The sequence below is a fragment of the Spermophilus citellus genome, assembly GCF_964194105.1.
Source record: "Spermophilus citellus genome assembly, chromosome: 3".
Lineage (NCBI taxonomy): Eukaryota > Metazoa > Chordata > Mammalia > Rodentia > Sciuridae > Spermophilus > Spermophilus citellus.
This window is the reverse complement of record NC_138184.1, coordinates 141,473,358-141,488,101: the sequence shown is the minus strand read 5'-3', so window position 1 is coordinate 141,488,101 and position 14,744 is coordinate 141,473,358. Positions and strand designations below refer to the sequence as shown.

The window sequence follows — 14,744 nt, the reverse complement described above, 5'->3', positions numbered from 1 at the left end:
GCTGTCTCTGGTGGGTCAGCCCTGAGGGCCTTCCCAGAGGACCCCACACCTTTGCGGTCTGCAGTCTCCTATGACAGTGCTCCCAGGCCATCTCATGTGGACCATAAACCTTCCCCATTTGGCACAGTTACTAAAAACCACAAGAAAGCATTATCTCTGCAAGTATTGCGGAGGCTGAATTTCTGAAGTTTGTCGGGAAAGGATACAGGGCCAGGGCGTGTGTTTTAGGTTTGTGAGCTTACGGCAGACCTTGGATCTAGAGCATAAATTGAGACCAGGTTCCCCTTCTCTTCCACCAAAAAGAAAAATGAGCGGTCTGATTGCTAAACCCTTTCAACCCCTGGTCACCGCACAGTGCTCTCTCTGGGGTGTGGATAAAGGAAGCGGGCCAGGGCCGGGATACAGTAATTCCCAATTCCCAGGGGTCCTAGAGGGTTGAAGGTGCATCTGCTGGGTGCAGTCGGGAGACGGTAGCTCCTTTACTCTCTGCTGGTTACATGGCTCCGATCATAAGAATGCTTTGTCTCCCGGAGCTATTTACGTTGAGGTCTTTGCTGCTCCTTTTAGGAACCACGTGCCACAGTGGGCTTCCCAGCATGGTGACAAGCTGAGGAGACTCTGAAGTTCAGAGAGGGCTTTTTGCCTCCTAGTGTACATCACCTCACCCCTCATAGGGGCAGGGTCTCAACGATGGGACATATCCTGAATTGTTCTGTACTCACTGCTGCTCAGCCCTAAAATTCATTTCTTGTGGTTTGAGGAACTTACTCTGCCAAGGGGGCTTTTCAGTCTATGCCTTTTGGAGAACCCCCTTTTGAAGAAGGAGCCACAGGGGTAGCATGGAGGGGCTCTAGGCTTTGAAAAGAGACTGCCTGGAGGCCCTGGGCCTCTTTCTTCCTTTTTTTGTGGTACTGGGGATTGAACTCAGGGGCCCTTAATCTCTGAGCCACATCCCCAGCCCTTTTTTATATTTTATTTTGAGACAGGGTCATTGAGTTGCTTAGGGACTCACTAAGTTGCTGAGGCTAGCCTCAAACTTGCAATCCTCCTGCCTCAGCGTCCTGAGCTGCTGGGGTTTCAGGCGTGCGCCACCGCACCTGGCAGCCAGCCTCTTCTTGAAGCCCCCATTATCTCCCTGGGTCTTGCAGAATGATGCCTGCGTGGTACTCGGTACCGGAGCTGTAGCACCGTTGTTTTGGAATCTGAGAAGGCTGTATTGGTCTATTTTCTATCGCCAGGAACGCCATCCCGCGGACTGTGGAAGTTTTAATGAGAAGAAGTTTATTTTGATTGATGGTTCTGAAGGTCCAAGGTTGGGGGCCACATCTGATGTCAGCCTCCTTGCTGGCAGAGTCTTGAGGAGGTGCAGGGCATCACATGGCAAGAGACAGGGAACGTGTGCCTGTCTCTTCAGGTCTCCCTCCTCATATAATCTCCAAGATTCAATTGTGGTGGCTCCACCCCATGACCTTACCTAATCCTCATCTCCTCCCAGAAGCCCCGCCTCTAAACCATAGCTGAATTAAGTCTCCACCCTCTTAATATAAAAGAGAAATTAAATGTCAACACAGGAACCCACGGGGGACACACTCAAGCCATAACCAAATCATCACAGAGCATTCGAGTCTGTTCCTTCCCCTTCACAGATGGGCGACTGGGGTCCGGAGATGGGAGAGGTAGCCCCCACCCCTACTGTTAATAGCAGTAGTTGGGATGTGAAGGCAGGACGTTGGATTCCCAGCACCAGGGACTTTCTACTGTATCAGTCTTCTCTCGCCATCCTCTGGTATGGCCAGAGGCCTGGGGAGGCCAGAATGGAAGCCGTTACCCAGGGAACAGGGTGACTGTGGCTCAAGCAGGCCTGGGTTTGAGCCCAGATTTCATTGGAGCAGGGACCACCTCTGTGGACAACGCTGAACACAAGATACGCAGGTTCCCACCCAATCTGGAACCCTCGGCCTGGGTCCTACGGGTGCCCGATCACCCAGTGAGGTTTGCCCTGGAGGCTTGGGTCAAACAGAGGCTCCTTTCTGTGTTTTCCAGGGTTCGCCAGGACTTTGATGTTCCCACCACCCACCTGATTGGAGCACACGGATACTGCACACAGGTCAGGGGTACTGTGGGGCCCAGGGGCAGCCTGGAGGTGGTTCTTCTTCCTCTGTCCCTCTCTCCTTTATCCCTACTGATACCCTCCCAATTCTTTGGTGTGCCTACTTCTGCTGGGCTTCCTGGTCATGGAGACTTGGAAAGAGATCTCAGCTTAGCTTCTTTTTGGGGAGTACTTGCTGTGCTGTAATCTGTGTGCTTGGACCCATGCAGAAGACGTGGGATGGAGATCCAAGTGCTGCCCTGCCCAGAGCCCAGGCCACAGGGAGCAGTGCCCCTGGCATAAGCTGAGGACCCTGGCTCCAGATGGGGAGACAGCAGCAATGACACCCTTTATGTTTGTACAGGGTGTTGTCTTCATGACTACCCTTCTAGCTGCATTTCTACAAAGGGACCCCCAGGAGGTCTTGAGGGGGGTGCAGGAGAGACCCTGAGCACAGTTGCTTGTCCTGGATCCTCTCAGTCACTCACATGATACCAGGAAAGGAAACAGCTCCAGATCCAGTCATGTGAGCAGGAAGACTGGCAGCTAAATCCCACCCCTAGTTTCTATCTGTGCCTTTTTCTGCACGGTGAGGCCTCCCACAGTGGCCACAGGGACCACAGTGACCTCTGACTCTCAGTTCACACAGATTCAGCTGGATCTTCCAATCCAGCTGAAGACCCAGTTGTCCTGGGGTCCTGACTCACTCGTGCCCAGCTCTGGAACTGTGCCTGGTCATTATGCAGGTGCAAGCTTGGGGCTATGGTTTGTCAGTCAGCCACAGAGGGACGGGGTTGGCTGTTGTCCTCCTTTCTGGGAGAAGGTCTCAGGGGACAGGCCACTCTCCCTCTGAGTGCTTTTCTACTCCATGGGAACTTCCCTTTGCAGAGGGCAGAGAGTGATGTTGGCCACAGGTGGGGGGCCGTCAGGTGTTGGCAGAGGATGCCAGACCAGAGTCGGGGGCTGGGTTCAAGGACTGTTCTCTGGTACACCCACCATATGAGCTGGGACACCTTCTTCCCCACCCCAAGCTGCTTAAACTTTGACGTGCACACGAACCCTTGAGGGTCCTGTTGTAGAGCAGGCTTGGATTCAGAGCATCTGGGCTTGGGCCTGAGGCTCTGCATTTCTAACAGGCTGCTCCAGTGCCCATGGAAAGGCAATGCTGCCGGTTCACAGACCACATTTTGAATAGTAAGGAAGTAGATGGGGAGAGGGAGATGCCCAGTGCTCCTTTCTTCCCATCTCAAGAAGGCTTTCTGCTAGGTAGAAGGTTCTGGACACACCCTTGATTAAGGAGCAGGGCCCTTTTTTCCTGTTGAAAACCAGATGGAAAAAACTTGAACCCGCCTGATCAAGGCTGTACCCTTCTTAGTAGCTGCTGCCCCTGAGGTGCAGTATCTTAGAACAGATATTTCCTCCAAATTCTTTTCTCATTTCCTCTGCTAGGTCACAATGAGGCCCCTTCGTATCTCTGTCCAATGAGGGCTTCTCAGCGGCCATCAACCAAGACCTCTTTTACTGTCACTGGGGCAGGGGTGTTGGTGTTAACAGGGGGAATTATTAACCCCGGACGTTGTTTTCACAATTCAGGGGAAAACACTCTCATAAACTCTGCCATTTAGGAAAGGGCGGCCGTGGCCATTCCCCTGTGTGGCAGCAGGGCTGCCTGCCCGCTTGACTCATGGGCAGTGCCAGCCCTGATGGAGATGGGTGAGACTGAGATCTGCCTGCCCAAGTGTGGGAGCAGCTTTCGGGACTCCTTCCCCAGGGGGCAGTGGGTCCTTGGGAGCCACCACCCTGCATCTTGAATGCATGTCCAGGCAGGGGCTTTCATGAATGAAATGAGGGGTGGGGACAACTGAAGGGAAACCAGACAGATGTTCAGAGCCAGCAGATGTGGGTGGAGGTTCAGCCCTGGCACCCACTGTGTGTGACCAGGGTAAGTCCTTCTGCATCTGTGAGCCTTGGTTTTTCCATTTCTAAAAGGAGGTTGGACTAGGGGGCTGTTATATAAAGAAGGTCCCTTCCAGCCACAATGGTCCACCCTGGTGCAGGGGACCAGGCTGAAGGAGACCGCAAGAGAAATAGCGCTCCTGCTGCAGGTCCTAAGGTCATGTGCTTGTTGCCGTGCCGGATGGAGGCATAAGTGATGGGGCCACCGAGTACATGATACTCAAGGCAAGGTGAAGATGGGCTTCCTGCTGCCCCCTGCTTCTGCTCTTCCTGCCCCTGAGACATCTTGCCCTGCCCTCTCACCTCCATTGAAACCTTGCTGTCCCTGGTGAGATTCAAATAGTCCTGGAGTGCAGATGGCCCTGCAGCACTGTGAGTTTCCTGGTTCTTATTTATTTTTTTAAATTTTTGTATATTTTTAAATTTAGAGACAGGGTTGCTTTTGCTGAGGCTGGCTTTGAACTCATGATCCTCCTGCCTTAGCCTCCTGAGCTGCTGGGATTAAAGACTTGCCCTACCTTGCCTGGCAGTTTCCTGATTTTAAATATGTGCTTGCTCGGCTTCTGGAAGATGCTGTTGTCGGGGGAAGCTGGGTGAAAGGCGTGAGGGACTCTATGAACTCTTTTTATGACTTCTGTTGAGTCTAAAGTTATTTCAAAATCTAAAAGTCTATTTAAAAACTAACATCCCAAAAGTCAGTCTACAAAGACACTTTTACTCATTCATGTGGCCTTGTGTCCTGTCCATCTGGGCCCTGGAGTGCTCTACATGCACATTTTTTTAATAGCCCCAGTCACATTCTATGTCATGCTTCAATCCCATGGGGACACACCTGACCCCCACCCCAGTCTGGACTGAGAATGGAGTCATGTCTTACCCTTCTGAAGTTCTCTCCAATGGTTTGGGTCCTTGAACAGGGTCTGGTATACAGTGGTGCTCAATGAATGCTTAGAGAATAAAAGTTGATGAGTGCCTGGAGTCACTTAGATGAGCAAAGATGACAACTTTCCCTGCAGGGCCTGCCTTTGATTTCCATCTCTCTCTTCTTGCTTGCTTTCCTTCTCCACCCCCAACCCCCCCCTTTTTTTTCTTTTTCCTAGTCTCCCCTCCACAGCTGATTCAGAGACTTGACATGGCTTCCCTTTCTCATCAACAGGAACTTGTCAATCTGCTCCTGACTGGGAGAGCCGTGTCCAATGTTTTCAATGACGTGGTGGAGCTGGATTCTGGGAACGGGAACATCACCCTCCTCCGGGGCATTACAGCACGTAGCGATATTGGCTTCTTGTCCCTCTTTGAGCACTACAACGTGTGCCAGGTACCCACACACTCACGTTCTCCAGACCCTGGGGAACCTTGCTCCCTGGAACTGACAAGAAAAGAGCTCAATGGCAGGGAAGGAAAGCAGGCCTGCCCTTCCCAGAGTGGCTGGAATTCAGGTCCAGCCTGAGTCACCGAGGATCTGGGAAGACGTGCAGTTTCCCTGCTGTCCAGTAAAGTACGCCATTCAGACCCAAAGCCAGTTGATGCTGAGTTCTGAGGAAGGCTGTCTGGAAAGTACCTCTAGGAATTTATAGTGTGATTGTGGGTTGGCCTTGGCTGCCTCTGGGCCGTGTCTGTGTGTGTGTGTGTGTGTGTGTGTGTGTGTGCACATGCACCGTAGGAATGGGGGTCTTTTCCAGGAATAGGAACTTGAGGTCTGAGGCCTTATATTACTTTCTTAGGGTTGTCACAACAAGATGCCACAAACTGGGTGGCCGAAGCAACAGAAATTCATTCTCTTACAGTTCTGGATGTCGTAGGCCTGAGATCAAGGTGTCTGCCGAGCAGGGCTCCCTCTGAAACCCATAGGGAGACTTGATCCTTGTCTCTTTGAGTTTGGGGTGTTTTTTTTTAAATCCTTGGCGTTTCTTGGCTTACAGATGAATCACCCCAGTCCCTGACTCTGCTATCCTACAGCGGCCTTCTCCCTGTGTGTCTAAGATTCTCCTAAGGACCTCAGTTGGATTAAGGGCCTACCCTCCTACAGGAGAACCTCATCTTAACTAATCCCATTGGCAGTGATGCTATATGCAAATAAAATCCCAATCAGAGGTCTCATGTATCTTCTGGGGAACACAGTTCAACCTCTGAGAGGCCTCACTGGGTCTCCCTGCCTCCTATCTCACTGAAGCCAGGGTCTCGGGTGAAGCTGGACAGTGTGTGATGACTGTACCCTCTGGGGAATGTGGACAGGGGCTGAGGAGGGCTGGCCAGGGGTACACTGACCCTACCTGCTTGTCCCAGCTGCCATAGAACCTTCTTTGAGCCCTGCTTCTCGTGACTGTTCTGTGGTGGACCTGAGGGTGGCAGGAGCTCTGCCTCGCCTGCAGGTTCTTGGAGGGCCGGGCTAGGTCTCATGCATCATGTGTCCCAGGACCAGGACACAGAGACCCTCCTGAGGGATCATCTGGAGAATACTGGGAGAATGGATTTACAAGGTGGGAGGGAACCCAGATCTTCATCCCACCCCTCCTGCATGGCCACAGGTTCAGGTGTGCTGTCCCTTACTAATGAACCACGTGGTGCCACACTCTCCCCTTTCTGGGTGATATTCCCCAGCTCACAGAATGCAGAATTGTGGGATCAACCAAAGGCCAGGGGGAGAGCAAGGTGGCTCTTCCTGATTGTGCTGGTGTCGGGAGGGAGGCCAGGAATGTGGCCACGCGGCCAGTTAGGAGTGCCAGGGTGCAGGAGCATCAGACCCCAAGTGGACTCCCAAAATCTTCAGCCTGAAACTCTAAGAAAAGTGACCTTGGCCAGGCTTGTGGACCCTCACCACAAGTCCTCATTTCATTCTTGCTGTTAGGGTATTGGTCAAAAAATAAACTGCTTTCTTTGGGTCAATGGAGGGTAATTGATGGGACTCTCAGCCAAGATCATCCTTCCCCTACAAAATGGCGGAAGACATCCGGGCCCTCCAGCTCCCTTCCCCTTTTGGATTCCTAGGATCCACACAGACCCTTTGTTGTCCCTCCCTCGGCTGAGACTGGGAGTTTCATCTCCCTGTGTGAGAGGGTGCCTGGCAGACGTTGCTCAAGTCTGTCTGCGTGCGCCCTGGTCTAGCCACCAGCGCTGGTGGTCTGATGCTCGTGACAGTCTGGCTGACTTCAGCTCCTGTCCCCACTCTTCCCAATCCTGTCCTTTTACGGAAGCCAGCGTGTCCTTTAAAAACGTAGATCCAACACTCTACCTCGGTTTCCCAATCCTCTGAGAACATTATGAGCTCACTGTGTCCCCCTAAAACTGCCTAGTGAAATCCTCACCCCCAGGACCTTGGAATGTAACTGTCGGTGGAGACCGGGATGCAAGGCAGTGATTAAGTTAGAATGTGGTTCCTAGGATGGCCCTCATCCAAACGACGGGTGTCATCGTAGGCAGAAGGGACTAGGACACTGAGGGAAGGCCTTGCGGAGACACAGGGAGAAGACAGCCATCTGTGAGCCAACTCAAATACCTCCTCCATCAGACTTCAGCCTCCTGAACTTGGAGAGAATAAATGTCCATTGCTGAAGCCGCCCCATCTATGGTATTTGTTAGCCCAAGCTAACGGATACAGGGACTAAAATCCCAACATTCCCATGACCCCCACAGCCTATCCCTTCCTTCCCCTCACCTCACCCCACCGAACTCTGTCCCATAGGCGCCGGCTTAGGCCGCACTGCACCCCCCTTCCTGGGTTCCTTCCTTCCCATCTCTGGGCCTTTGCACCTACTCTACCCTGCACCTGCCTTGCTTTTTCTGCTCTTCAAGTTTTTGGATTAAAAGTTACTTCCTAAAAGGGAGGGCTTTCCTGCCTTCAGCCTCACTCTGCCTGAGTCAGGGTCTTCTCGTGCCCCCCACTTCCGTGCACCTCTTGCCACTGTCATTCTCCATATCTCATTGCTTTTAGGAGGTAAACGTTCCCCATGTTAAGCATTTCTGAAATTATAATGTATTATTGCAATTGACAGCGTGCCAAGCGTGGTCAGCTTTCTGTCTTTCTTAGTGACGCAAAAAACTGTGGCAATGCCGAGCATGGTGGCACACACCTGAAATCCCAGCGGCTCAGGAGGCTGAGGCAGGAGGATCACAAGTTCAAAGCCAGCCTCGGCAACTTAACAAGGCCCTAAGCAACTTAGTGAGACCCTGTCTCTACATAAAATATTTTTTTAAAAGGGTTGGGGATGTGGCTAAGTGGTTAAATGCCCCTAGGTTCAATCCCTGGTACCGAAAAAAAAAAAAAAAAAAGAAAAGAAAAGAAAATGAAGAAAGAAAATAAAAGTGGCAAATCTGGTGGAGTCATAGATTCAATGAGGTATATAGCACAAGCACATTGTGCGTTAGATTATTTGATTCCTCTCTGTTATCCCCCTTAATCTGGTCAGTTCCACAAGGACAGGACTGTTCTTGTTTCCTTCCATGCTGTGTCTCCACTGCATAGCACAGTGCTGGGGATGAAAGTATAGATCACAATGAACAATTGTCGCCCTTATGGACACAATGGTTATCCCAGCAGCCCACCTGGCTGATGGTCACTCACAGCTTCTGCAGATTAAGACTTACCATTTGAAAGCAATCTCTGACTGTGCGCAGGCCCCTCCAGGGGGAAGACTGGACTGTGCTGTGGGGAGTGTGGCCCCTTGCCCCAGCCTTTGGTTCCCTAAGAATGAGAAGGAAGCAAATTTCATCTCTGGAAAATGTCACCCACTTGGAAGGGAGCTCCTGAATGAGAAAACTCATTGACAAACTCTTACCCTTAACCTTTTGACAATTATTTATATGTGGCCAGCTGCCCTGGTGTCCTCAGTTGGAAAATTCAGGGGGCTGATTGTGCAAAGACCTGCTCCCTGCTTGGCTCGGGGCTCTTTTCCTGCCAGGAGGGAGCACTGGATCCTGTCTTCCAGGCTCCCTGTTTGCGGGCAGTGCCAACTTTGGAAAACAGGACAGAAACAGAGTTGGTAGAGGGATTTGTGTTTTCAGACATCTGATTCCCCCACACCCCACAAGGAGCAAGCCCTGAAATCCCTTGAGGGCCCAGGTGGCAAGGAGGGAAGGGATACTTGGACAATAAGAAAGTGATGAGCACATTGTAAAAGATGGCCCTCCTGCCCTCTGGAGGAAGCCACTTTAAGGGACAAGTCTCACTGGACATTCTGAGCGTGGCTCCTCTGCCCCTGCCACCTCTAGCCCAGAGTCACCTCTGAGTAGGGGCTTCCCAGCCACTCTTCTGTGACAGGCCCTGGAGAAATTATGCCTTTCTCTTCACTGGAAAAATAATTCCCATTCTTTCCTTAATCCACGGGCAGCGGCTGTAAATACCTGAGCACGCAAACATCTCCCTGGGGCCCGTGGGGATTAGGCCTGAACCAGCCTGGACCGTGGCGCACACATGGTGGAATGAACCCAGGCCCCTGGTGGGGAGAGGCGCTGCCCAGGGGACTCACAGGGGACAGGAAGAGAGCCTGAGGGGCAAAGCTGACCAGGCCCTTGGGGGGCCTCTCCCCTTTGCAGGGAAAATGGTGGCATTGCGTTGCAGGACCTGCTGCCTGCTCTGTTTCCTCTGCCATGAGATTCCCTGGCTTGGGACTTTTTAGAGAATCCCTCACCTGAAGGAAGTTTCCACTCCTTATTCTGGAACTACCCCAACCTCATCTTTCTTGCTCCTGTACTGAAGCAAGGAAGTGTCCCCCCTGTACCTCTGGTTTCTCTGGCCGTTCCTTCTTGGCTTCGCCCACAGACTGCTCACCCAGCCCCTTCCCTCCCTACTCCCAGTTCTTCCTGTCTTTGAGGCACAGTTCAAGTTCAAGTCCCATCTTGCTCAGAAGAACCCTCGGTCATCAAACCACTCACGCCTGGGCCCTTGCTGCTAGGGTATCATCTGGCAGGCTGGTGGGTGGGTGTGGCATCACGAGGGAGGGGACGCACTGTGGTGCTGTGGCCCAGGAATCTGGTTGCCAGGTGATGAGCCCCTGGGATCTGCAAGGAGGAAGTGATCGCTGCCCCCTGATTGGGTAGTTTGGGTGATGCAGGCTCTCCAAGGAGAGGAGAGCTCTAGATGGTGGATAGAGAACGTGAAGGCATGGGGGCTTGGTTAGCAAGAGAAGCCTGGTAAGAATTGGTTAGGAGGTCATTGCCATGGTCCAATGAGGCGGGGGAGTGGACCTGGAGAGGAGAGGTGGGAGCGAGGGAACTAAAAGATGCAGCATGGGCATCACCCTGAACTACTGGACATGGAGGGGAGGAAGGGATGAGGCCCCTGTTTCGGGTCTGTGAGCCGTCATGCTGGGGAGGGGGGCAGCTCTGGGCAACTGACCAGTGGTCCTACTAGCAGGAATGGCTCCCAGCAAAGCACACAAACAGGATTGGGCCCCTCAGAGGTCCGTCCTGCCCTGGTTTGGACTGAAGAAGCCCCAGCTGCTCTCTCTGGGGATGGCAGGTTCCATCGGGTCTCTCCCTCCTCCAGGTCGGCTGCTTCCTGAAGACCCCACGGTTCCCCATCTGGGTAGTGTGCAGCGAGAGCCACTTCAGCATCCTCTTCAGCCTGCAGATGGAGCTCCTGTCTGACTGGAAGGCCGAGCGGCACTTTGACCTGTACTATTATGACGGCCTGGCCAACCAGCAGGAGCAGATCCGGCTGACCATCGGTGCGACACCCCCCAACCTGTACCCTAAAGGAGCTTCCAGACCCCTCACAGACACCAGACTTCACATCCCCCCTCAGGATACTCAAGAACAGTGTATAGACTCGGGTGCCAGGACTGGGGTGATCAGAGAACAGATCTTAGCAGGCCCCTCCAGCTCAAGGGAACCAGGGATGGGCCTTGACCCTTGATGGCATCAAGCATGTAAGGTGTATGTATGGAGGCCACATGGGAAGAGCCCCAAACACTTTGCTGACAAGTCTGGATTTATTCTCCAGGCAATAGGGAACCATAGGAGGTTTTAGAGCAGGGCATGATGGGATCAGATGTGTTTTTATTAAGAAGGTTTTGGTAGCTGAAGCAAGGCACAAAACTGGGATCGAGACTGGACAATGAGAGGCCTGTGAGTTGTCCAGGTGAGAATTTAGGGCCAGCCATGAAGGTGGATCCAGTTGGAATGGAGATGAAGGCATAGGTACTCGGAGGGTCGGGTCCCAAGAAAGTTGTCCGCGCTGACCACAGGTTAAATGCAGAGCCCTGGAATGACATGACTGTGCCTCTCTTTCTCCCTCCTCCCCAGATACCACCCAGACCAGCCCCGAGGACAGCCACAATGACTTTGTCCCTCCTCTGGAGCTCTGCATAAGAACCAAGTGAGTCGGGCATGGCTCTGGCTTTTGAGCCTCTTCCTGAATGACCGGGAGGTGTGGTGGTCGGGGGCGTCAGGCCTGCAGGAAAGGAGGAAGGATTTTCAGATGGTTCCAGGCCAGAGGAATGGGGTAGGTGAGACCACTGCAGGCTGGAGAGACCCAGTGCTCTGGGGCTCGGGCATAACCAGATGTCTTCCCTTGTCACCATGGCCCAAGCGGAGGCATAAGTGACTTGCACGTCCCCATGGTGGGATTCCAGAGCCTCCCTTGAGCAGCCACCTGGCCTGCCGAGTGCTGTCAGGCCTGAAGGAGGAGGGAGAGCTGTTCACTGGAGCTGAATCCGAAGTGGAAGGGGGGATGGCAGGGGCTGGCCCAGCCAGGGTGTGGCAGGAGGTGGCCTGGAGCAGGAGCACCCTCTGCTCCAGGAGGAGGTGGAGAGACAGCCTTGGCCACCATGAACACTGAGCAGAGGTGCTCCTAGCTCAGAGGCAACTAAGCTAGGGACTCCTCCACCCAGCCCTCCTGCATTTAAGGGGAGGGGAGGGGAACGCCTAGTTCACGGGGCCTGATGGAGGCCATGTTCCCTTCCCTCATGAGTTCTCTGTGGGGCCCCAGGGCTGGGGCAGTGCTCTGGAGGGGCCCATGGGTTGTCGCTGTTGGGAACCCCCAGCTCACTGTGGCAGGCCCTTCTTAAAGCCTGGGGGTAATGACGGGAAACCTCAGTGTGCAGAGGGGAGAGCAGCTGGGAGGGAGGAGTCACCGATGCTAGCTAGGTCCTTCTTCTAGGGAAGCAGCAGACATTGCAGTGGTGATGAGGTCTGGAGCCAGGCTGCCTGGGTCGGGCCCCTGGCTCTGCAGCTTGCCGGAGGGGCGCTGTTGACTTCACCTCTCTGTACCTTGCTTTGTCATCTGTCAAATCACTAATGCCCTCTAACGTTCACTCTCAATAGGATTGTCTTAGCCACTCATGATTCAGTGTGGCCTCATGTGGAAACTCCGTTTTCCTGTGACATTGGGGGCGGAGGGTGGTCAGGGTAAGGGGATGAAGACACCACCCAGACCCTGAGCTTCTGACTGCCTGAGGTCCAGATGGCACACCTGCAGCCCAGGGTCTCTGCCCACCTGTGAGAAAGAGAGAGAATGCCATGTGCTCAGAGGGAATGTCAGGAAGGGGAAGTGGGAGGGATGCTCCGTCCATCTGTCCGCTGGTGCACCCCCCCACTGGGCCAGGGACACAGCATTCTTACAGGGTCATGTGCCGGAGCTTCTTTCATCAGAGGATTAAGGGCACACGCAGGTCACTGTCCTTTCATGTACAAAGCCACTCATTCAGGGTGATGAGAGAAGGGGAAAGGAGATGACCCTGGCCTGGGCACCTTGTACAGAACAGCCCAGGAGGCCACAGAACACTCTTCCTGCAGGGGGGACTCAGGGTTCAAACTGCATCCTGGACATAGCCTCTGCCACCTCCGGACTCTTGGGGCCATTGATGGAGCCTCTATCTGACTGTGTCTCTGTACCCCTCCCATGGCACACCAGCCCCTCCATTGCCTTTCTGGGAAGTAACTCTTCTATTGCCAAAGGCCGTTCCACTACATGACCACCCGAGTACCCCCAGTATGGGCCCTGATTGGATTTCCTGGGCTCAGCCCTAATTGGCATTCATTTGAGAATGACTCGGGGTGGTGCCTGTCCCAGATGAAAGGTGGCATGATGTGGAGCTCAGGCCAAGCTCAGAGGATGGGCATGGGCCTTTTCTGTCACCTGCCTCTCTCCTAGGACTTCTTCCCTTCCCACACCAAACCCACCATTGCCCTGTCCCGGTTGACAGATGGGGGAAGTTGGAGAGGCTGCTAGTGTCAGGGAGTGAGCCTGGGCCTGGGAATGGATGGTTAAGGCTGCAGCTTGGCCCTGCCCTCACCTCTGCTCACAGTCATGGGCTTGGACAAAGTAGAGCTTGGCATCTCTTCCAGAAATGTTTACCAATTCACATCACAGAGGCAAAATAACCCCATTTATGTAGCACAGAGTTAGGGATAGCAGGTCTGGAGATTCTAGTTGTTCCAGACCCCACCCAGCTTCCTGATGGCTGGGGGAACCTAAAAATCCATTGATGACTCTCCAATTGGAAAGTCTTGCTCCTGAGCAAGGTCTTCAAGCTTCAGAGTCAGCAGAATTTTCTGGAGAATGAGTAAAAACACAGATCTCTGGGCCCTCCAGTGTCTGGCTTGTATGACATACTAGGCCAGGGGAACTTTCTTCCCAATACCATTTTTTTTCCTGTTTTACTTCCCCACTGTGACCCGCCATTATGGATCCACTGGGCCATGATGAGACATTTCCCAGTAATTCCTAGAAACACTGAGTGGTGAGTGAAGAGTGGGTTCCTGGGTTCCCTGCCCCTCTATCCATCAGATAACATGCTGCTATGATGGAAGACAGAAGGTTGGATCTTCTGGAATCTTATTCCGAAGGGGTAGATTACAAAGCCTTTGAGTTTTGTTTTCATCCCAGATTCTCAAATAGCTCAAAGGAGCAATTTGGGAAAGTGGCCTCCTATGTCACTGTGAGGAATAGGTCTTGTCTTTGGGGCTGGCTGGAGGGACTCCTGCTGCCTGTAGGCAAACCCACCCCACGAAGTGGGTATACGAGGTGCCATGTTTTTGCTAAGTATCTCTAAGGCCAGCATCTGAAAGCTCATGGCTGTCCTATCTGTCCTGCTGATGGGTTGGGTAGACAGACAGACCACCTGGTGGGCAGATAGGTTCTTCCTCCTGTTACTTCAGCCCTGGGAACCTCTAGGTTGGAAGAAACGGCTGGATAAGAATTGATTCCTGCACTTGGAGGGTTCATAGTTAAATGGAAGTCAAGTTCAACATCAGTTCTGCTCTAATCCAGAGGAAGATGCATCACCCACTCTTAAACCCAGCTCTGCTGCCCTGCAAAAAGCCCCAACTCACAACTGACCCGAAAAGAATACATTCTCCAGCTGGCCATCTAGCAACTTGCTGGAATCTACGGAAATGTCCTTGGATACCATCTGATATAGACAGAGAAGTGGGGTCTCCAGAATGGAGGTCTGTGTCCCAGCCACACTTCAATCATGAGCAATTCAGTGGCCCAGCCCAGTGGAAGGTCACTTAGCGGGCAGTGTGTCCTCCCATCACCTGGCTCTGTTGCCATGGAGACATTGCACAAGCCCAGACTGCTGTGTTTGCCTTCGGAGAAGAGCGTCCTAATTAGAACCATCCCTGGGTTCCCATGCTGTCGCTGCTCTTTGGCATGATGCATGTCTCCACCTCAGAGAGTCTCGTTATCTTTACTGTGTCTGGAATGTGGGACATTGCTGTCCCCTCCTCCTGATGTTCTCCAACCATGACAGCAAAC

At 53.0% G+C, this 14,744-nt stretch overlaps 1 protein-coding gene across 2 annotated transcripts in view; it reads left to right on the top strand.

Moving 5' to 3' along the window:
• MINDY4 (MINDY lysine 48 deubiquitinase 4) overlaps positions 1 to 14,744 on the top strand; it is a 119,199-nt gene that overhangs the window by 98,942 nt on the left and 5,513 nt on the right. For both annotated transcript variants that reach the window (XM_081287193.1, XM_081287191.1), the window contains 4 exons: positions 2,044 to 2,107; positions 5,202 to 5,363; positions 10,530 to 10,710; positions 11,288 to 11,360. In XM_081287193.1, the coding sequence (XP_081143319.1) occupies positions 2,044 to 2,107; positions 5,202 to 5,363; positions 10,530 to 10,710; positions 11,288 to 11,360 (480 nt within the window). The remainder of the gene's footprint in view (positions 1 to 2,043; positions 2,108 to 5,201; positions 5,364 to 10,529; positions 10,711 to 11,287; positions 11,361 to 14,744) is intronic.